General features: G+C 45.7%; 1 protein-coding gene across 1 annotated transcript in view; it reads right to left on the reverse strand.

Annotated features, from left to right (window-relative positions):
- Window positions 1-11,137, reverse strand: part of LOC148504758 (carotenoid-cleaving dioxygenase, mitochondrial-like) — a 36,158-nt gene extending 25,021 nt beyond the window's left edge. The window contains exons 1-4 of the mRNA XM_088448532.1: window positions 11,034-11,137; window positions 9,356-9,551; window positions 5,671-5,879; window positions 3,046-3,161 (exon numbers count right to left, since the gene is read on the reverse strand). Coding sequence (XP_088304658.1) covers window positions 3,046-3,161; window positions 5,671-5,879; window positions 9,356-9,551; window positions 11,034-11,073 — 561 coding nt within the window. The 5' untranslated portion in view covers window positions 11,074-11,137. The remainder of the gene's footprint in view (window positions 1-3,045; window positions 3,162-5,670; window positions 5,880-9,355; window positions 9,552-11,033) is intronic.
- Window positions 11,138-24,282: the final 13,145 nt, after the last annotated feature.

Below are 24,282 nucleotides of genomic sequence, written 5' to 3' on the forward strand. Positions count from 1 at the left end.
CCTTGAGGACATTCCCTAATATATAATCAAATTATTTTTTGGATGGTGGCTACATTATAACCATTCATTTTGATAACATTGTCACACAGTGGATGTTACATTACACTGTGTAAATCCCTGGGGGTGTCTGTTACTCCCACCCTCATCAGTTAATAAAGTATAAACTCCCCAATACAATATAAAATATATGAAAGAGACACTTATAGCGGCATTCCTGCACACAGGAATTATTAATCACAATTTCTATCTGTATTCACACTTCTTAGTATTATTTCTCGGTCCTTTTAATTAATGGTATTTTATTATATGTAATAAAAGTTATTTCTCTCTGTGCACCACAGTATACAAATCCTAGTCTTTGAATTTATTTTGCAAATAAATTGTTTGTTAAGTGGTAGCAGCCCCTAGCCTAGTACACATACATTTATTACCTATAGGATGGCAGTAGGGGTAATATAATTTATGCGATATAATCATTATCCTGTGCGGTTAGTTTCTTTTCTTGTACATATATATTTAATCCTCTTCTAATCGTGTTAGAGTGTTATCTTTATTATTCTTATTATTAATATACTATTAATAGTATAAATTCTCCTCAACTGTAATCAATCTCATCTGAAAAAAAGACTAATAGACTTGAGTTTCATACCGTACAGTAATTACTTTCTGATGTATTTTTCTGCTCATTATATTCTTAGAGGTTAATTTTTATTGTGGCATAATTGAGAGCCTTTTGACTTATTCTATCACAGTTTGGTATGAGAATTCCAAGTGTTTGGATCGTAGATTATTGGCTAGGGCGATTAAAGCAGCTAAAAAAATTATTGGTCAATTTTTACCTAGACTAGAAGATATTTATACTAAAAGGTGTGCTTCGAAAGCAAATAAGATTGTTGCCGATTACAACCACCCAAAAAATTGTAGTGGAGTCCCACAGAGCGTGGGGTACCCTGCCATAGCAATAACCAGCCCCAAACTGGTCAGCCCAGGGCTGGTAATCCTCAGAAAGTGGGTACCCCAAAAATAAATGGGATCACCCTTCATGAGGGTCAACCGGCAGCCCATGGCTCTTCCTCACACCTCTGGTGGCAGTGGGTGCGGAGATAATGAGTAAAAATGAGAAATTATCTTGTTCTCTACACAGTGGGGCTAAAGGTAAAAGCAGGTCTGCCCTTGGTACCTGTACCTCCCACTGCAAAAAACATCTATAAAACATCTAAAAAAAACACACACACACACACATATTTATGTCTTTATTACATATATAGGCACACTACATACTCACCTTCTCCTTGGAGGAGTTCAATCCCCTTCTCCAGGTAGAATAGAAAACCTTCTGAAAACAAAAAAAATGGAATTCTCGATCCCTGCGGACCCACTACACTGCAGCACAGTATAGGGCACCGACTGACAGGACCCACGTGGGTTCCTGCACTACACTATAGCCATGATTGGCTAAGAACATTCTGATTCTCAGTCAATCAGCGGGTGCATTCTATTACTACCACTAGAAACAACTGGATGCACCTTACAGATTTATCTTTCTAATCTACAGTAAATGTGGCACATTGAAACTGTGGGGAAAATCACTGGATTCCTAAATTATTAAGATCATACATTCGTCCATATGAGGGGACACTGGTTTTGGTTTAACAGAATTTTCTACACAGTCCAGCTATTCTGGGGCCTTTCAGACCACTATATATATATAACTTGGAATAGACACATTTATCCCTTATATTGTTTTAAGTCCACTATGGACCCCACACTTCCTTACATCCCCCCTTCCCCTCCTCTACATCTACTCACCCACACCGATTCTACTTATAACAGTTGCTCTTTTTTGGTCATATTATATGGATGTTCCATTACACAAATATAAGAACTTTTCTGGGATTGTGAATACAAATGTATACGGAGGTGTCATCATACAATTCAGCTTCAGTCATGCCAAACAGCCCCTCTTGGCGTAACGGAACCCAGGCCTCAGCTGTGCTGAGCGTCTTTCTCACTCAAAATCTGCATATTATTTGCATAAATAAACAAAACCACTTTGCTAGATCACACTGATCAATTTGATAAGCGACATTTGTACACCTGTGTGCGACCGAGTCTGAATGTGTATAGGAAGTGTTACGATGCAGCGACACCGGCTTTTTTTCACGCCAAGTTCCATTGTGCTTTACCTGCAGCTTTTTACGGGTTTAAAGTCACAGCCCTTATGTCCCTAGTAAACTTTGGGGTCAACCCAATTAGCCTCGAAGGGTGCGAGTTGCCGTTGCAACGGCGTTACAACGCCGGCAACGGACCGGCATCTCGCACCCGGCTATGAGCCCAAATTCGTGGAACAAAATTCTGCGAATTCGGGCTGCCATAAAGTGTGCCCATTGCCTAATTGGATCGCCCCCTTTGAGTCTTGGGCTGTATGGCATAAGGGCACTAGGGTGTTGATTCAATTAGCTGCGATGATCTTAACGGTGCGAGTCATCGCGGCAATGGGCACACTTTACAGCAGCCCGGAGTTGTGGAGTTTTGTCCGCAACCCTATAGGGCTGTGAGAAAAATTCTGGGAATTTGGGCTAATAGCGGGCCGCAAAGGGTGCGAGATGCCGGTCCATTACCGACGTTTTAACGCCGTTGCAAAGGCTACTCACACCCTTCGCGGCTAATTGGACTGACACCTATGTGTATGAGGGCACATCTGTATGTTCTATTTATCTATTTACATCTTCATTTGCTCACCTATAAAAATAATAATAATCTCTTAAAAAATGTTCAAGAAAATGTTCTGCTAATAGACTGTGCTTCCCCTAGGTATCTTAAAAATACCATCCTTATCCTAACCAGTTTTTAGATATTATTTAAAGCATAGCGGCCATTATCAGTCCGGCACATCGGTGTTTAGGGTATATAGACCTTTCATTTTGATTGGAAAAATCAGAAATAAAAATCAGAAATAAAATATTATATCATTAACATTTTAGCACAGAAATGTTCAACAAAACATTTCATTCATATTATTTCACATGGTAGATTAATAATGACCTTTTCCAGGGTATTCAAGGTTTCCGGGTCCACTTTAATCATATTATTGGTTTCAGTGCTGACATAATAGTCACCATTATATAGCACATAATTAACACTGCAATTGTCAGTTGATTCTGAAGAGGACAAAGGAAGAAAACTAATAATAATTTACACACGCAATACTATTGTGTCCTTACAAGCATGCTTTAGGTATAATACTAGAAAGACTCAGTACTGTTCTGGTTGCATTGAGTTAAAATGTTATCACACGTTTGTACCACATCAGTATGATGAAGAACAGCATAAGAGCCATTGGTTCTATAGCAAGTGCATCAGTGTTACTCTTTTATATCTTGGACAACACTACAGATGTGTCCTTATAAATCTTTGCTACAGTCACACTAAAAAGCCCCTCGTAGCGCGCCATGTCCTGTGAGACTCTGCTAGCGCCAGGTGTCTTTATTTGCCCAAAATGAATCTGAGCTGCAATGGGATTCGACTACGACGTACCAACAGGCTGTGGACAGTGCTGATTAATCTGATACGTGACACTTGTATATATCTGTGTACGACTGAGTCTCTGAATCTGTATACGAAGTGCTACAATGTGGTGGCCTCAGCTTTTTTCCTTTGTGGTTTATATACAGACTTAGGTACACACAGATATGACACTTGTATATCAAATTAATCAGCACAGTCTGCTGGTGTGACCTAATAGCATCACAATGAGACTTACAGTAGATGCATTCTCAGCAAAAAAAAAAAAAAAGACGCCCGATGCTATAGCAGGGGTGGATGGGACATGGCGGCTCGCTCATGTCAAGCAAGTTGCACTGCATGGCATAAAGAGGCTAGATGTATGAGGACACTTCTGTATAACATTATATACCCCAGAGGGTAACATATGATTAATCTTCCCAGGGATAATTAGCGTGCAAGTATTTGTGTGTGTATAGAACTATACTAATAATATAAAAATGTTGTGTGTGTCCGTTTATTCCAAGTTGGCACAAAAACGGATTTTGTAATGGAAACTCCTAGAATTGCTTCATCGTGATCCGTCAAGTTAAAGATGAGCAATAACAAAAACAAATGTATTGACATCATCAATGTAAGAGATAGGTGTGGCACCATGCTCGTGATCGGAGAGGAGTGGGGGGAGAGGTGCTTTGAATAGGATAGGCTACATGGAATTGGTATGAAATACCGCCGGCCAATTCCCGGCAGCCCGACATCAGCAGAGATCCCGGCAGCGGAAGCCCGACAGCGCTGGAAATCCCGATCGTGGATAGGTAAGTATTGTCTAACCTAACCTAACCCCCCCCTAACCCTAACCCTCCTTTACGAGTGCCTAACCCTAATCCCCCCTCTAAGTGCCTAACCCTAACCACCCCCTTCCCCGCTGCCTAAACCTAAGTCCCCCGGGGGGTGCCTAACCCTAAGACCCTCCCCCGGGGTGCCTTACCCTAACCCTCCCGGGGGGGTGCCTAACCCTAAGTCCCCCTCGGGAGCCCTAAACCTAACCCTCCCCCCCCGCAGTTGTCCGCTCACAGCGCCCGGCATCACTACGATCGGGACGCCGGACGCCGGTCTCCCTCCCGGCATTTCGCCCTTGCCGGGATATGACAGTCGGGAAGCCGGCTGCCGGTATTTAGGCAGTCGGCTTCCCGATTGCATACCGGCTACATAGCAGTCTGTGCACAGGGCACATAGAAACATTGGTGCGAGTGATGGGTGAAGGCGCCAGTGGCGTCACAAGTGGGGGTGCGGGCCGCACCAGGGTGTCACCCGCTGAGGGGTGACACAAAGGTGCAGACTCCCCCTCAATGACAGGAGCCAAGTTCTGCACTGTAGTTTTAAGTACAGCACTCGGCTCCTGACACTGCACCTCCTCCTCCCGGTAAGAAAGAAACATGGCACAACGGGGGTTCGGCCCCTAGCCGTGTGGTCACGCCCCCTGCCAGCGAGAACACGGCCCTTTCTAGGCTGCGCCGAGCACACAGTGTCCCTCGCCGCACCAACTGACACCGCGGGGAGGGACGCCACTGGAAGGCGCTGCTAGTCACGTGGGCCATAAAGCGACAGGGCCCCTATGCAAAGAAATACAACTAGAACAACCTTGTAGAGCTTCAAACATGCACTGAAAACCCACCTGTTCGTCAAAGCATACCCTTCCACCACATAACCGTGTCACCAAGTCTCTGTCCCTCCTGCCTCAGCCATCTCTACCTCGCCTACTTCCTGCACTCAGGTCCCCCTCTACACACTTGCCTCATGTCATCTGTCAGTCTCCCCTCTCCCCTAGATTGTAAGCTCCCAGGAGCAGGGTCCTCCTCCCCACTGTCTCTCAGCCTTCTTCTCTAGCACTTCTACGACAGCCTTCACCTTCCCAGCTGTATTGTGTATGGAGAATTGTGTTGCTATTTGTTACTTGTGCTCTGTTTATAAGTTGGTTACTGTATGGTAATGTAATGTTCTCTGGGTACCCTTTACTGTATGTACGGCGCTGCGGACCTCTTGTGGCGCCCTATAAATAAAATGTAATAATAATAATATTGATTACATGATTTAAAGACAACAGAATGTGTATAGAGACGCTAATTTAGTATCGACAGATCCGGTAATGACATAAACATGACTTACCCATTTTAAACTTAGACTTAAAGCGGTCAAACATAGACTTGCAGGGGTCTGGCATTGCCAGGGTACCAAACTCCGAGACTACGATCCGATTCTCATTCTTATTTTTTGTATAAGACTCACTTTGCAGGAACTTGCTCATGTAGGTGACAGAGCCATTCTGAATATTGAAGCTGTGCATGAGGGCCATGCCATCGAACCAATGATTGTACCTGAAAAGGGAGAAGTCGACATGCACCTTGTTAATATTAAGTTATTATAATATTATTATTATACATTCAACATAAATAAAACACATAAAAGGGGATTTTGAAGTAGAGAAATATGTTTACATGAAAAATATTGAGTTTTTATTTAATGTTCTCAATTGTAAAAAAAAAAAAAAGTGAATTGACTCATTGATTACGTTGAGATTTCTTATGTTACTCTATAAAGTTGGACTCATACACGAAGACTCATTTTGGGAGTCTATACATTGTCATGAATTTAGATGAGTTTTTAAAGGGTCACAGGTCCATATTATGTAAGCGGGATCATCTAGGCGGCACTCACAGGACTTGGTAGCAATAGTAGTAAATAAGGAGACACTACTCCATATACTGTAGTTGATAAATCCATATTAACTACCAATGCTACTAAGACCTGTGTGGGGGGCAGGACAAGGAAGGCTGGCAGGACTAGGAGGAAGACAGGGAAGGCTGGCAGAGCTAGGAGGGAGACAGGGATGGCTGGCAGGGCTAGGGCAAGGATTAAGTAATTAGCAGGGTACCTGTTTTAGAATTTCTTCAACTGGCTGCGTTGGTGCAGCCAGTCAACCAGAATCAGCGCCAACAGAATTTAAAATATTGAGAGAGTGGGGGGCCCGGGGTGCTCTCGTAGTAGAGCTGCATCGACATTTCAGATAAGGCGCGGCCGCGAGCCAGTCACAGCTTGTGGACCAGATTGGCTGCCGGTCCGCGAGCTCAGGCTGGCTCGCGACCGGCACCATAAATGACATGCAGCCTGCATTGTATTTCAATTCTACGTGGCTGCCAGTGCAGCACCGCTGCACACGGGCCCCCCCTCTTTCCTGTCTCCGGGCCCGGTACTCGAGGCCTGCCAGTCCCCCTTAATGGCGGCCCTATGTGCAGGCAGCACACTGATAGTTGCTGCCTGCACATACACTCCCAAAGAGAGCACCGTGCAGACAGCAGCACAGTCTCTCTGGGAGTGGAGGCGTTACCACGTGACATCATGCGGTACTCGCGCAGTGCTCCTCTGAGAGCGCTGTGAAAGGCTGATTTCTTCGGGCAAAGGGGCCCGTCCACGGGCCCCTTGGGTCCCACCGTGCCCTAGGCGAGCACCTAGGATGCATAGTGGGAAATCCGGCCCTGCAATCAGGTACAGGTTTTTCTTATTTTTGGGCTACAGGACATTTAGGGACAATAATTTTTGCCCAGAAGCTTTACTTAAGACAAATAATTTTATTGCAAAAAACGCCATTTCGGGATATACAATTTCAAATACAAGAGGGAAATAAATTCCTGGCAATGCTGGTATTGACAACATCCCTCCTGGTGACAGGCTGGGAGGAGAGGGATCTGATTGTGCCTTGAAAAGAGATAAAGTGGATGGAGATAAAGTACCAACCAATTAGCTCCTGTTACTTTACAGGCTGTGTTTGAAAAAGGAGTTAGAAGCTGATTGGGTGGTACTTAGGGGGAGATTTAGCAAAGCTTGGAGACAGATAAATGGAGAGATATAAAGTACCAATAAGTTCCTAACCAGGGCCGGACTGGCCATCGGGCTCTTCTGGCAAATGCCAGAAGGGCCGATGGCATCAAGGCTAGCTCGAGGAGGGCGAAAGTGCCCCTGTGACTCGTGGCAAGCCCCCTTTGCATCCACCCGCACCTAAGGCGCGCGCACAGTGCGGACTGCCAGGGCTGAACTACAACCCCAGTCCATCCCTGTTTCTTTACTGTCATTTTTCAAACACAGGGCCTCATTTATCAACAAGTTTTATCATTCAGAACGAGTGATAAAGCTCGCTGCGTATGATAATGGTGTTCCAAACAATCAGCTATCATCTGTTTGAGAAATGACAGTTGGGAGCTGATTGGCTTGAGAACCATTCATCATACACAATGAGTTTTCACTTGTTGTTAATGATAAAACTCGTTGATAAATGAGGCCCACAGTCTATAAAATGACAGGCGCCGATTGGTTGGCGTTTTATCCCTCTGCACTTTATTTCTCTCCAAGCTTTGATAATCTCCCCCATAGACTTAAACAAACAAACAAATTTACACACAGGGGATCTAAACCCGAGATCTCCATATTGTGACAAATGAAAAGAGGGGTACTCATTTAATGTTTTAGCTTTCATACGGTAGTATAAAAAAAAAATAAAAAAAAATGGTAGGCCTTATTGGCCTGCAATATTATTCCTATGCATGGATAGCATTTAAACTGAGATGGTGAAAACTTGCAAAAATAAATACATACAGTACATTTTTTTTTATTATTTTCATGTTGCAGATTTTTGTTTCAAAAGACATTTATCTGATGAAAATGGCTATCGACAAGCTGTAGAAATGAGTTAGCTTAAAAAAAAAAAACTTTTCAACCACTATTTCCAGTAAATTCCTGTAAAGGAAAGGAGAGGGGGATGCTACACCAGCTATAGGGGGTTAGGTTAATTGTAAATAGAGAACCAATGATAAAATAGAGGAGGTGAAAAAAATTCATATACTGGGCTAACACCTTAAGGGGCATACACACGTAACGATTTATTGAACGATTTAACTATAATGACGTTGTTATCGTTCAATCGTTCATTAAATCGTTCAGTTTCTGAGTTATAATGATGAGCGATAATCGTTCATGCGCGTTCCCGTTTGTAGTTTATCGTCCATTTCCGATTGACGATTTTCATTAAGGGAAGGAACATTTTTCGTTCTTCGTTGAAAAAAAAATCGTTCATTACACTTCAAAAAATCGTTCACTTTTTCAAAGGAAAAACTGAACGAAAATCGTTACGTGTGTATGCAGCTTTAGTGTTGAGTTTTAGGTGTAAATTTACTAAAGTGAGAGTTTTTAGAAGTGAGTTTTAGAAGAGATGTTGCCCATAGCAACCAATCAGATTCTAGCTATTATCTTCTAGAAGGTGCTAGTTAAATGTTACGTATATCTGATTGGTTGCTATGGGCAACATCCCTTCTAAAACTCACTTCTAAAAACTCTCACTTTAGTAAATTTACCCCTTAGAATCAGCTGCTTTTTTCAGTATTTTCTCTAAAAAAAAATTAAAACATCTATTGTATTACTGTGAAAAGGTGTCCAAGTATATGAGAATTAGAAACGAGAAACAATTTTCTGCTGTGAATTAACTATCGTGTGTGTTGTATTTTTAAAGGAAATTCTACTTGTTTCATACTTCTGATTTTAGAAAAAATAAATGGAATTGAATTGCTTATGTTGGTTTGAATTCTTTATGAGATAAGTCTCCTGTACAAGCGTTCTACCATTTTATCTCCAATAGAGCTGTAGTTTTGCACACTCCCCCTGTTTTCCATATTACATACACTTCTGGAATCATTAGGACCACCTACTATACTCCATCAATGAATGTTTTCCTGTGTGCTGTTTAAAGCTTTAGATACTAATCCGTACATCTCATGGCGCCAACAAACACACACGACCTTCTTACTTGTCGTTGCCAAACTCGAATCTGCCAGGTCCATTCCGCAGCAGACTGCCCCTGATCCATGCTGGGATGGTCCCTGAGACTTTTGTCGGTATAGGCTGTGGAGTTTCTGGCACAGTTTGGAAGAGGGGTGCTATACATTCTACACCTGCCTGGGAGGAAAAGCAGACCCTCTGCCAGACATAGATCTTGTTTAGAACTGAAATTAAAAATGAAACATAAATATCAGATGTGCACAACTGGAGGCCTATGGGCTGCATACAGCCTTCCAACCTCAATGGACTCCAGTGTACTGTACAGGCCCCGATTCAGACGCAGCTGCTATGTGTAAATATGCTAATGCTGCAGGAAGCGTCTTGAGTAAATAGAGGTTTCCTGCCAGCTTCTGTGATACACCGCTGAGTCGGAGGACGCAGCATCTGATCATCTGTGAAAACATCGGCCATCTGAGTAATCTGAGGTTAGGCAGGATGGCCGGTGTTTTCACTCTGCTGGGGCATGGAAATCTGCGTCGGAAGACGCTGACTCGGGCCCTGGAATGCCTTGACAACAGGGTCGGCGCAACCCTTTTTCAAGAACGCTGGTCATCACCGCCCCCATACAGCAGCAGCATGTCAGTCATCCTGACGCTTAGGGGGGACTGAAGCCGCCATCACAGTCAGTGATTGGCACATGTGCAGTACAGATCCCAAGCATGCACTGATCATTAAACATTGGTGTTGTGCATAAACCATCGGGTTAACGTACAACTGTGAATCAGGCCCCTAGTACATTATTTTTTCAACAGTATTCAGCTTGCGATAACAGGATTATGACATGAATGTACTCATGCACATATTTAGATAGCACTGCATTAAAATCTATTAAACTTAAGAATTAACAAAAGCAAAGAACATAGTAGGAAGCAATTATGGGCAGATACTGTGGTATCTAAATATTATGGATTTGCTTGCAGAGAAAATGATTGCAATAAAAGCTTAAGTATATTATTTTGTCTGTCAAGATCATCATATATTTCTCTAAATAAAGATTCAGATTTGCAAAACACAAATTCTGCTGAAGTTTACATAGGCAGCCAGTAGTGTACTGTACAGTACAAGTCCAGCAGAGTCTGAAAGTTATCAATGTGCAAGAGACACTGCAATAATGAACTGTGACCGAGTTTTACAATCAGCATCAGATGAACTTTCTTACAGGGGTCAGCATGTCAACATAGCGTGTTTCCACTGCTCTTACCCTATACCTAGCACTAAAATGTATTATTGACATTGACTGTCGACATGCACAATTAAATTATAACCATGTCGACATCCTTAATAGATACCCTTTACAGGAGCCTCGGTTGCAAGGTACTTTCTAAGTATGGCAGGCAATGAGTTGCATGGACAGGAGAAGTGTATAGTATTAGCCTAGGGTGTGTTACAAGACAGGGGGCACCACATGTGAGGTGATTTGAGACATTTTTAAAAATATGAAATTGCAAACCACCCAGAGCCTCCCGCAGTAACTTGTAGGCATTTTATGATCCACATAAGCCAGGAGGAGCCTGTCCTATAGCCAGCACTAGCTGTATTAGGCTGCGCCCGGACACATTGTATAACAGCAGCGGTGTAATAATAATAATAATAATAATAAGAGTCCGGAAGTAGGGCACAGAGACTCGGTGTGTGACGTCACTCACCTGCCGCCCGCAGCACCCGGCTACTTCTCAACACCCTCATCTTAGACCAGGACCACAATACAGAGGAGGAGCCTAGATGACATTTAGCTCTATTATGCAGAGGCCATTGGGTGGTACAGCCGTCAGTCACTTTCTTCCTCCCGCTGATTGGCGCTTGCATGCACTTATGTATCGCAGCCTCCAGGGTAAAGGGTCAGTCTGACATAAAGTGACAATCACAACAAGAACAGTGACATGGGGAAATAACCCAGTCATGAAACGTATTTTAGATAAGATCAGTGATTTTACTGGTATGCGCAGGAAACTTTTATTGTATATTATATGTTTGTGTGGTAACCTCTGACTGTTAGATATTTAAATCTAATGAAAAAAAAACAGTGAGAAAGAATGATAGGACACAGGATCCAATTCCAGTATGATCCTGGAAAAGCAGGACGTACAGCAGCCCTACTCTCATTCACATGCACTGAAGCCTTCAAATGGAGCACTGAAATGCAAATGGAGGTCTATAGCCACCTATAAGTGTCAAGAAGCAACCCAATTTCAACTCCCAAACACCGACATGCAGAGACCTGAGCATACCTCCCAACATGACCCTCTCCAGGAGGAACACAATGCTCTGGTCCTGGACTTCCCTGGTGATTTATGATTGGTGGAGGCTCCAGAGGTGGGGCTGCAGTACAGTCCAACATTCAAATAGGGGAGTCACACCAACTGCCAGTGAGTCCCAGCCAGTGATATTTGGCAGCGTGTGAAATGACAGTTGGTGTGACTCCCCTATTTGAATTTTGAACTGCGCTGCAGCCCCACCTCTTACCAGGGAAGTCCAGGACCAGAGCATTGTGTCCCTCCTGGAGAGGGTCATGTTGGGAGGTATGTATGAGAAAGACATGGGCATACAGCGCCATAACTAGGACATTGCCGCCACAAAGAGCACAGGAGGCCTTGGGGGGCGAGACCGGCTGCCATCGTAATTTCCATTTGCCGGACACCCGCTGCCCTGTTGTTACTAGCTTTGTGCCCGTCTCCATTCCCTGCTCTCCCTCCCTCTCGCCGGGCAGCGGTGTAGCATATGCGAAGTCACTGGAGCAGAGGGGCAGCGCGTTCTGGGCACCGGGCTCACTGTATCCGGACCTATCGTATTACATGGTGTCCACTTAAAAGTGAGTGGTTTGTTTCCTTGGCCTGGCCCCTCCTCAGGGCCCAGTCTCTTGCTTACATCGCTACAGATCCATCCCTCTCCTTCCTGCTACTCTCCGCCATCTTCTTTCCTCCCCTCTCCACCCTCGGTTCCCCTTTCCTGGCTGCTCCACCCCATTTGTGGCACACACACATACACACACAGGTTCCCCTTTCCTACTCTCTCTCCCCACACACTGCTCCAGATCTCTTTACTGGCCTATGTGCAGAGAGCTGGGGGACTTTTTCATACTGGGGGTGGCTGGAGAGACAGGGGGGCTGTCTGGAACTGGAGAGACAATATTCCGTGCTACCAATATAATAAATATAAATACAAAGAATAATATAAAATAAGTAAATATATAGATGGAATGTAAATATTTATATATATTTATTAGCCACAAAAGAAGTCCATGTGACTATAAGATAAAACACGAGGTATAAAATAAAACAAACAATGAAAGCACCTACTACACATAAACCTAATAATATAATATTGCTATACACTGTGGTCCTATTGCATGTAATAATAAACGCGATCTGTATTCCAAAGCTAATAAGCTTTTTTTCCCCCTACGTAGCTGATTGTAACTTCTTAAACATAACATGTATCTGGTTGTTTAAACAGAAGAAACAGATAATTAACCTATACAGTTGGAAATTAAAATGTAGCTAAAACTCTGTGATCCTTATGCATGCGATAATAAACATAATCTGAGTTTCAGAGATATACAGTTCTCCTTCATACGGAGCTGATTATTGCATCTGAAAACCTGTAGTGTAACTACTTAATTGTGCAGGAGTAGCAAGGATATCTAGGTGTTATCCGGGCTTAGTGGTTATTTATTTTGGACTTGATTTTTTGCCCAGAGACTTAGCTCAACAATATATAATAGGCTGAGCACTGTATACACAGGAGAATCAGCCTGGCAATAAGATATATTACAAGTGTGATATAAACGCTATTAACCTTGTGAACAAATATTTATACAAGGCTGAAGTTTGGTGCAAAACGTTGTGGGACTGAACACTTGAACCTAACAATACCTTTCTATTGTACAGTTTATTAAGTTTAAGTTTTTATTTGTAGTAGGTGCTGTCATTGTTTTATTTTATACCTCATGTTTTATCTTATAGTCACATGGGCTTCTTTTGTGGCTAATACACACATATATATATATATATATACTTTTCATCTATATTTTTATTTTATATCATTCTTTGTATTTATATTATATTGGTAGCGCAGAATATTGTCTCCCTTTGTTTGCTTTCCTAGTATCACAAACATACGCAGAGTTTGTATATTCTGCTGCAACTATATAATTTCTTCTATATATAGAATATGGTTTATTTGGTACAAGCGCCAGAATTAGGTTTTTTTTGCATCGCTCATGGAACTGGAGAGACACTGGGTGACTGGAGAGATAGAAGGAGCTGTGATTGGAGCTGACAAAACACTAGGGGGGGGGGGGGCTGGAGCAAGCCAGAGACACCAGGGGGCTGGCACCATAATCTATTTTGCCATGTGGCATGAACTTACAGGGGACTGAGATGAGGAAGAGACAGGGAAGGGTATATGGGAGAGAGATGGTGGGAGTGGGGGGGTAGCAATGAGAAGGTGGTGGAAGACAGAGGAAAAAAAACATGCAACACCAGACATAATAGCTAGCAACTTGGCAAATAATGGGTCCAAATTACTAGTAAGTCATATTTGCTTTTTTGATCTCGCTACCAAGAGATCACAGAGAGTATGTCCAAGAGGGGATGGGACAATATGATTGTTATCATCATGGCATGAACACATGTTGCGATTCTCCTGGTAGAGTAGGCAAGTATGGTGCAAGTTAGCAAATATGTGATGAGTTGCTTTGGACTTGGGGACATATTTTGCTACTGAACATGCACAAAGAGTCCAGGAATCCTTTACTGCGGACATGCGAACCCGTGTCCTATGCCGTTGCAATTGCGTACAGTATTACTAACACTTGGGGAGTGGTTTGCACTGGGTGTTTCAGGGTGGAGACTGGGAGGTGACCTAAAGTGATCACAAAAAAGAGGCTGTTTCATGGACGTGTTAGGGGAGTGTCACGAGTGTGTCCATTTCCAATAGCGAATGCACTGCTTAAGAGGCCTGTTTAGTTGAATTTGAGGAGAGTAGTTAGAGTAGATCCTAGGCTACCACAACTGTATATATACTAGGGGTGAGCGGGTTCGGATTTCTGAAATCCGAACCCCCCCGAGCCCCCCCGATCCGAGTCCGATCCGAGTCAGGCTCGACTTTTCCCGCCTGACTCGGATCTGAAATCGAGGCAAAACGTCATCATCCCGCCTTCCGAGTCTCGCGGGTTTTGGATCCTATATAAGGTACCCGCGTCAGCGCCATTTTCTCACTCGGCTGTGGACAGTGAAGAGGGAGGGTGGGAGTTAGGGCTGTGTAGTGTAGTGTAGTGCTGCTGTTGTCCACTACTTCAAAGTCCATAGGGGCTGGCTGTGTTGTGCTGTGCTGCTGTTGTTAATAGGGGCTGTGTCCACTACTTCAAAGTCCATAGGGGCTGGCTGGACTGTGTTGTGCAGTCAGTTCTCCATAGGGGCTGTGTCCACTCCAAAGTCCTGTGCAGTGTCCCAGTCCTAAAGGAGTGCTGTAGTGTTGTCCAGGGGGTGCTCTGTCCATCAGGGGTGCTCCCCCCAAGTGCTAAAAAAATAATATATTTTCTGTGTTTGTGAACTGTGTGCGCAGTAGCCGCACGTGCATCAACAAAGTAGTGCCAAGCGTGCGCCTGTGTCATAAGTAAAGGGCCGGCTGGCTTGACCGTTAAAGGGTGCTGTAACCCCAAAAGTACACTCCAGTCCAAACCAAAAAAAAATTATTTTCTGTGTTTGTGAATTGTGTGCGCAGTAGCCGCACGTGCATCAACAAAGTAGTGCCAAGAGTGCGCCTGTGTCATAAGTAAAGGGCCGGCTGGCTTGACCGTTAAAGGGTGCTGTAACCCACAAAGTACACTCCAGTCCAAACCAAAAAAAAAATTATTTTCTGTGTTTAGCCGCACGTATATATCAAATCGATATAACATAAATGGAGGACCAAACTTTCTCCGATAAAAATAAAATAGAGAAAGATCAAGAACCACTTCCTCCTAGTGCTGAAGCTGCTGCCACTAGTCATGACATAGACGATAACATGCCATCAACGTCGTCTGCCAAGGCCGATGCCCAATGTCATAGTAGAGGGCACATACAATCCCAAATGGCAAAGTTCAGGAAAATGACCTTGAAAAAGACATTTAAATCAGCTGAAGAGAAACGTAAACTTGCCAATATGCCATTTACGACACGGAGTGGCAAGGAACGGCTAAGGTCGATCCCTAGTATGTTCATGACTAGTGGTTCAGCTTCACATGACGATGGAAGCCCTCCTCCCACTAAAAAAATCAAAAGAGTTAAGCTGGCAAAAGCACAGCGAAGAACTGTGCTTTCTAAGAAGATATCACAAATCCCCAAGGAGAGTCCAAGTGTGGTGGTGGTTGCGATGCCTGACCTTCCCAGCACTGGACGGGAAGAGGTGGCTCTTTCCACCATTTGCACGCCCCCTGCAAGTGCTGAAAGGAGCACCCACAGTCCACTTGCTGATATGCAAATTGAAGATGTCACTGTTGAAGTACAACAGGATGAGGATACTGGTGTAGCTTGCGCTGAGGAGGAAGTTGGCGAGGAGGATTCTGATGGTGATGTGGTATGTTTAAATCAGGCTCCGGGGGAGACAGTTGTTGTCCGTGGGATGAAAAAGCCCATCACGGTCATGCCTGGGCAGAAGACCAAACATTCCACCTCTTTGGTTTGGCAATATTTCTATCCAAATCCGGACAACAACTGTCTTGCCATATGTACCATATGTAAAGGTGAAATAAGTAGGGGTAGGGACGTCAACCACCTAGGAACATCCTCCCTTATACGGCACCTGCAGCGCGTTCATAAAAAGTTACTGTCAAGTTCAGAAACTTTGGCTAAGACCGTAAGCAGTCCAGGGACACCTAAATCCCGTTGTCCTGTTGTATCCAAGCGCCTGCAAACCACACCGTCAACTCCCTCCTCGTCAATTTCCTCCTTAGTCAGGATCGGAAGTAGTCCTGCAGGCCATGTCACTGGCATGACTGACTCTCCTATCCGGGATTCCTCTGGAGGATCCTGCATTGCTACGCCTACTGCTGCCGCTGCTGTTGTTGCTGCTGCTGGGAGTCGTTCATCATCCCAGAGAGGAAGTAGGAACACCTTTACTAAACAATTGACCCTCCAACAGTCCTTAGCGAGGAGGATGAAGTACGACAGCAGTCATCCTGAATCAAAACGTATAACTGAGGCCTTGACTGCTATGTTGGTGTTAGACGTGCGTCCGGTATCCGCCATTAGTGCAGTGGGATTTAGACAATTGATGGAGGTAGTGTGTCCCAGGTTCCAAATCCCGTCTAGATTCCACTTCACTAGGCAGGCGATACCGAGACTGTACAGAAACGTCAGAAAAAGTGTCCTCAGTGTCCTGAAAAATGCCGTTGTACACAATGTCCACTTAACCACGGACATGTGGACAAGTGGAACAGGGCAGACTAAGGACTATATGACTGTGACAGCCCACTGGGTAGATGTATCACCTTACGCAGCAACAGCAGCAGCGTCACCAGTAGCAGCATCTCAGAAATGCCAGCTCGTTACAAGGCAGGCTACGCTGTGTATCACCGGTTTCAGTAAGAGGCACACCGCCGACAACCTCTTAGAGAAACTGAGGGAAATCATCGCCCAGTGGCTTACCCCACTTAGACTCTCCTGGGGATTTGTGATATCTGACAACGCCACCAATATTGTGCGGGCATTACATCTGGGCAAATTCCAGCACGTCCCATGTTTTGCTCACACAATAAACTTGGTGGTGCAGAATTTTCTGAAAAGCGACAGGGGCGTGCAGGAGACGCTTTGGGTGGCCCGAAAAATTTCTGGCCACTTTCGCCATTCAGCGACTGCGTGCCGAAGACTGGAGCGCCAGCAAACACTCTTGAACCTGCCCCGCCATCACCTGAAGCAAGAGGTTGTGACGTGGTGGAACTCAACCCTCTATATGCTTCAGAGGATGGAGGAGCAGCAAAAGGCCATACAAGCCTATACATCCACCTATGACATAGGCAAAGGAGGGGGTATGCACCTGACTCAAGCGCAGTGGAGAATGATTTCCGTGTTGTGCAAGGTTCTCCAGCCCTTCGAACTTGCCACACGTGAAGTCAGTTCAGACACAGCCAGCTTGAGTCAGGTCATTCCCCTCATCAGGCTTTTGCAGAAGCAGCTGGAGAAAGTGAAGGAGGAGCTAAGACGGAGCGATTCCGCTCGGCATGTGGGACTTGTGGATGAAGCCCTTCATTCGCTTTGCCAGGATTCCAGGGTGGTCAATCTGTTGAAATCAGACCACTACATTTTGGCCACCGTGCTTGATCCTAGGTTTAAAGCCTATGTGGTGTCTCTCTTTCCGGCCGACACAAGCCTGCAGAGATGCAAAGACCTGCTGGTGAACACACTGTCAGCTGAAGCGGAACGTGACACGTCAACGGCTCCTTCTTCATTTTCTCCCGCAACTGGGGCTGCCAGGAAAAAACTTAGGTATCCTAAGCAACCCGCTGGCGGTGATGCAGGGCAGGCAGGACCAAGTTTGGACATCTGGTCCGGACTGAAGGACCTGGCAACAATTTCTGACATGTCTACTGTCACTGCATATGATACTGTCACCATTGACAGAATGGTGGAGGATTACATCGGTGACAGCATCCAAGTAGGCATGTCAGACAGTCCATACCTGTACTGGCAGGAAAAAGAGGCAATTTGGAGGCCCCTGTACAAGCTGGCTCTATTTTACCTGAGTTGCCCCCCCTCCAGTGTGTACTCCGAAAGAGTGTTTAGTGCAGCCGGGAACCTTGTCAGCGAAAGGCGTAGGAGGTTGCTTCCACAGAATGTGGAGAAGATGATGTTCATCAAAATGAATTATCAGCTCTTCCAGGGAGACCAGCCTCCAGAAGGTACAGAGGGACCTGTGGTGGTGGATTCAAGTGGGGACGAGTTAATACTTTGTGAGGATGAGGATGTACACACTGAAGAGGGTGAGGAATCGGTGGATGAGGAGGATGAGGATGACATCTTGCCTCCGTAGAGCCAGTTTGTGCAGGGACACATTAATTGCCAGCTTGTTTTGTGGGGGCCCAAACGAACCAATCATTTCAGCCACAGTTGTGTGGCAGACCCTGGCGCTGAAATGATTGATTTGTTAAAGTGTGCATGTCCTGTTTATACAACATAAGGGTGGGTGGGAGGGCCCAAGGACAATTCCATCTTGCACCTCTTTTTTTTCTTTGCATTATGTACAGTTTGGGGCCTAGTTTTTCTAACTGCCATCCTGTCTGCCACTGCAGTGTCACTCCTAGATGGGTCACGTGTTTGTGCCGCCCACTCGTGTCGCTTAGCATAGTCATCCAGCTACCTCGGTGCAACCTTTTGGACATAAAAACACTATTGTGAGGTGTGAGGTGTTCAGAATAGACTGGAAATTAGTGGAAATTAAGGTTATTGAGGTTAATAATAGCATAGGAGCAGAGAAACCAACAAATTCTGTGATTTTAGCTGTTTTTATGCTTTTTTAAAAAAAAAATACAGATCCAAAACACAAAACCCAGAACCCAAAACACGGAAGGGTGGTTTTGGCAAAACCAATCCAGATCCAAAACACGAAGAAAGATCCAGATCCAAAACCAAAACACAAAACACGAAAAGTGGCCGGTGCACACCCCTAATATATACATGTGCGCCAGACCATTTTTGCTGGATTTGGTTCTAATTCGTCGTCCGGATTTGGATTTCCCAAACGGCAGGGACTGGATTTGGATTTTTTACAAAAATGTACAAAAAAAAGCTAAAATCACATTAATTGAGCTTTTTTTTCCCTAGAGTATTATTAACCTCAATAACATTAATTTCCAGTCATTTACAGTCAATTCAGACCACCTCACAGCTTATAACATTGTTTTCACCATAGTTGGCCAAAGGTTGCAGTGAGCTGACTGGTTACTAAGCGACAGAGCAGCGGCACAGACACCACGGAGTCACGTGCTTGTATACACAGAGGGATAAGGAGCTCATTCAGACCCGCTCGCTAAGATGCATACTCTCGCTGCTGGCGATGGTATGCATTGTGCGCATGTGCAGGCCTTAGCGAAAGTACACAATGCATTCACTCGCTGCGCATAGACAGCCCAGCAGAGTGAGTGACAGGGGAAGCCGTTTATAGGTGGTAACAGGGGCAGGCCATTAAAAAAGGGGGAGTGGAGGTGCAAACGCAGGCGTGCCTGAGCATCTCAACAGCGTTTTAGAGGTGTGCATAATTAAAAGCCAGCATCATAGTACACATCACCTGGCTTGTTTTTACACTGAAGTGCTCGCAGTGCTTGCGGCAGGGTATAGTCAACCTCAAGCGCTGCGAAAGCATCCGATGTTACCCGATGTACCGATGGTTGCATACACTTCCTGGATATGACATGCACAAGTGGGCATCTTAAAACAGGCTGGTGGGTGTCTGCATACACTATGTGATAATTTTCTAAGAAATACTGGGTGTGGTAATGCATTGCTGTGCGGTAGCACTGCCTACACAATTTGCATACACAGCATGCGAGCAATGGCATCTAGCGAGCAGCTCTGGCCCCGCACCCAACACGGACCCATTGCCCAGCCACACCCCCCCACTGTTTGCAGGCATTCAGCTCCCTCCCGGAAGGAGGGAGCTGAATGTCGGCAAGTATGGAATCAGGCCCTAAGGCCCATGGAGTCACGGTGCTTGTATACACAGTGGGCTTATGCCCAGTCACGGAGCTTGTATACACAGTGGGCTTATGCCCAGTCACGGAGCTTGTATACACACAGTGGGCTAATGCCCAGTCACGGAGCTTGTATACACAGTGGGCTTATGCCCAGTCACGGATCGTGTATACACACAGTGGGCTAATGCCCAGTCACGGAGCTTGTATACACAGTGGGCTTATGCCCAGTCACGGAGCTTGTATACACACAGTGGGCTAATGCCCAGTCACGGAGCTTGTATACACAGTGGGCTTATGCCCAGTCACGGAGCGTGTATACACACAGTGGGCTAATGCCCAGTCACGGAGCTTGTATACACAGTGGGCTTATGCCCAGTCACGGAGCTTGTATACACACAGTGGGCTAATGCCCAGTCACGGAGCTTGTATACACAGTGGGCTTATGCCCAGTAACGGAGCTTGTATACACACAGTGGGCTTATGCCCAGTCACGGAGCTCGTATACACAGAGTGGGCTTATGCCCTTGAAAGTAACTGATGTCCAGTGGCAAGTTCACTGAAGTGAACTCGTCCTCTCTCTCAGCAGAATTTCGCCGAGTCACGGGTGCCACTCCTTTTACAGAGGCCGAACGTCACCCGAGTGATGTTCGGCCTCGAGGTGAAATGCGAATCAGGTGGGAACACCCGCACTTGCGTTCGGGCAGACTCGGATTCCACCTGTTCAGAGCGGTTCGGATTCATCAGAATCCGAACGGCTCATATCTCTCTATCTATAATCTATCTATCTATCTATCTATCTATCTATCTATCTATGTATACACAGTATATATATATATATATATATTTTGTGATAGGATCACTGGTAAAGTGGTCTGTGGCAGGTACATTTGTCCCAGATTCCTGTCTTATGTGTTCTAAACCCCCAGGAGAAAGTCTGCAGTGTAGCAGGCTTGAGTCTCGGCTTTTTGAAAAGCCGGTTTGGGATCTGGGGGTTGTGGGTGAGAGGAGAGGGAGGGCTCCACCCACGGCCACTCCAGGTTTTGGTTCTCGCAGCCTGGTAACAGGCTTGTTAGGGTTTCCACCTGAGAGTGGCCAATATAAGCCTAGTGTGTTTAGGGCTGAGTGTCTCACCTGGGAGAGCAGGCAGGGAGTTTGCTCAGAGACACTTGAAAACCTAACTGTGAGTGTTGTGCTGTGCCTTTGTTGCTGGTGAGGGCATTAGGCCCTGCCAGGTTCTGGTAGTGAGGGAACCACCTGTGAAGTTAGTGCCCCGACAGGGCTAGGATTTATGTTTATGTTTTCTTTATGTTATTTCTCACACTGTACAATAAAGATTGGCGCCGACCAGCTTGTACTTGCATCCAGACTGGTGTGCTGCTTCCCTGCTGCTGTGTGTGTGTGTAAGGAAGGAGACCTCGACCCAGGAGAGGGACCCCTAATCTGACTGTCACAATATGGTGGAGAATGCGGGCAACCAAAAAAGCACTGAAGTCGCAGCAAGAGGAAAACTTTCCGTTTAAAAATTAAAGGGACAGACACCCAATTTGTGAGTGTGGAAATAACGCTGTGTCCTTGGAGTCCCATAGAGGAGGCGTTAGCCAATGCTCAGAGAGGCAAGGTTCAGCTTCCAACCTACACCCCAGGACAAAATGGAGGACATTATTAAGGCCTTGCTCCAAGCTACAGCAGCTCAGCAGGAGACTAACAGACTTCAACAGGTCGCCATTGAGGAAACCCGCCAGGCCTTAGCGGAAAACAGCCAGGCCATAAGAGAGGTGGTACAGCACCTGGTCGCCCGGCCCAGAGAGGTTACTACTGGTCCTCCCACCCCCACTCACTCCGTACGAGCCAGTCACTTCCTCCAAAAGATGACTTCGGGCGATGATGTGGAGGCCTATCTCACCACGTTTGAAAGAATGGCCGAAAGGGAGAGTTGGCCCAAGGAGCAGTGGGCAAGTCTGGTGGCACCTTTTTTGTCTGGGGAGCCACAAAAGGCCTATTTCGACTTATGCCTGGCTGATGCCAAGGACTATAAAAAACTAAAACAGGAGATCCTAACTCACTTGGGAGTCACCACCTTTGTTCGTGCCCAATGGGTCCACCGCTGGGAGTTCCATAGGGACAAGCCTCCACGTTCACAGATGCATGACCTCGTCCATCTGTCCTCAAAATGGCTACAGCCCGAGATGCTGACGGGACCACAGATCGTGGAAAGGGTCGTGATGGACCGGTACCTGCGATCATTACCTGTGACTCTGCGCAAGTGGGTGAGCCATGCAGACCCTAATTCCGCGGACCAGTTGGTCGAGCTGGTGGAGAGGTACGTGGCGGCTGAGGAGCTGATGAGTATGCCCCACCAAGCCCCGATGGTGCACCGGCGAACTCCCACAGACACTGGTAAGACTGTTCCAGGGGAGAAGGGTGCTGGGCAGTGGAATGTACCTAAGACTGAGGGTGTAGAACCTGGAGACAGGCCTGCCAGGCCAGGAAGGTTCTTGCCCCATAAACGACTAGACATTAATATGACTCAGTGTTTCCGATGTGGTGGCTTCGGCCATATTGCCGCTAATTGTTCACTTACAACTGAACCTATGCAATGTGATACTGCTCATGTCTACCGCAGGGGGTCTTTCTTTGCACGGACAGCCTGTATGGCTGACCGGCAGGCTGAGACTGATAAGCACATGTGTGTACTCACTGTAGATGGCAACCGAGTAGAGGCACTGTTAGACTCTGGTAGCTTGGTGACACTTATAAAAGCTGAGCTGGTGAACCCCTTGAGGCGTAAGGGGAAAACTGTTGTGTGACCTGCATACATGGGGATACTCGATATTATGTTACGGCCGAGGTGAACATCGAGACACCATGTGGCTCTGCTATAGTTTCTGTGGGTTTGGTGCATGGTCTGGTGTACGATGCAATATTGGGGAGAGACTTTGCTCACTTCTGGAAGTTGTGGGAAAGCCGTTTTGTTCCAGAGGTGAACAACCCCGATCCATTTGAGAAGGTTGTCGATGTAGTGGAGGAGGGAGTTTCTTCTGAGTCAGAGTTATTCCCTTTTTCTACTATGGTTGGCGAACTAGAGAATGCGGAGCATGACGGTGGTCCGCCAACTGATGTGCCTCCCATTGAGGTGGGAAGTGTTGTTGGGCCAGGTGATCGTCTGCCTGATTTAGAGGTCAGAAGAGAGGTCTTTGCCGTGGAGCAGTTGAATGACCCTACTTTCGTAAAAGCCAGGGAGAATGTAAAAGTAGTTGATGGTAAACCCGTAGACCCTGATAGTCCTTTGTCCTATCCCCATATGGCAATGTGTCAGGATTTGTTATATCAGGTGACTAAGAAGGTGGAAGATATTGTGGAACAACTAATAGTTCCCAAAGCCTACAGAAGAACAGTGTTGGATCTGGCCCATGGTCATATAACGGCAGGCCATCTAGGGGTAGAGAAAACCACTGAGCGAATAATGCAGAGGTTTTTCTGGCCCGGGCTTCATAAAGAGGTGTCTGACTTTTGCGCATCCTGCCCTGAGTGTCAGTATCATGCTCCCAGGCCACATTTTAAGGGTCCACTAGTTCCATTGCCTATTATAGAGGTGCCGTTTGAAAGAATAGCGATGGATTTGGTTGGACCCTTAATGAAGTCTGCCAGGGGACACCAGTATATTCTGGTCATAATGGATTATGCTACCAGGTACCCGGAAGCGATCCCGTTGCGCAATACGTCAACCAAGACCATTGCCAGAGAGCTAGTTCATGTCTTTAGCAGGCTGGGTATACCCAAGGAGATACTAACTGACCAGGGTACACCGTTTATGTCAAAAGTCATGAAAGATTTATGCCGCCTGTTCAAAATTGAACAGTTAAGAACTTCGGTTTATCACCCCCAAACCGATGGGCTGGTCGAGAGGTTTAACAAGACGTTAAAACACATGCTTAGGAAAGTGGTCGACAAGGATGGTAGGGATTGGGATTACTTATTGCCGTATTTATTGTTGGCCATAAGAGAGGTTCCCCAGTCCTCCACCGGGTTTTCACCCTTCGACTTGTTGCATGGGAGACACCCAAGGGGGTTACTAGACATTGCCAAAGAGACATGGGAGGGGCAGTCTAGTCCTTACAAAACGGTGATTGAGTATGTTTCTCAAATGCAGGAGAGAATTGCTGCGGTAGTGCCAATAGTGAGAGAGCACCTGGAACAGGCTCAACAGGCACAGCAGAGGGTATACA

The sequence above is a fragment of the Taudactylus pleione genome, unplaced genomic scaffold (assembly GCF_031769625.1).
Source record: "Taudactylus pleione unplaced genomic scaffold, aTauple2 ptg000457l, whole genome shotgun sequence".
Classification (NCBI taxonomy): Eukaryota; Metazoa; Chordata; class Amphibia; order Anura; family Myobatrachidae; genus Taudactylus; species Taudactylus pleione.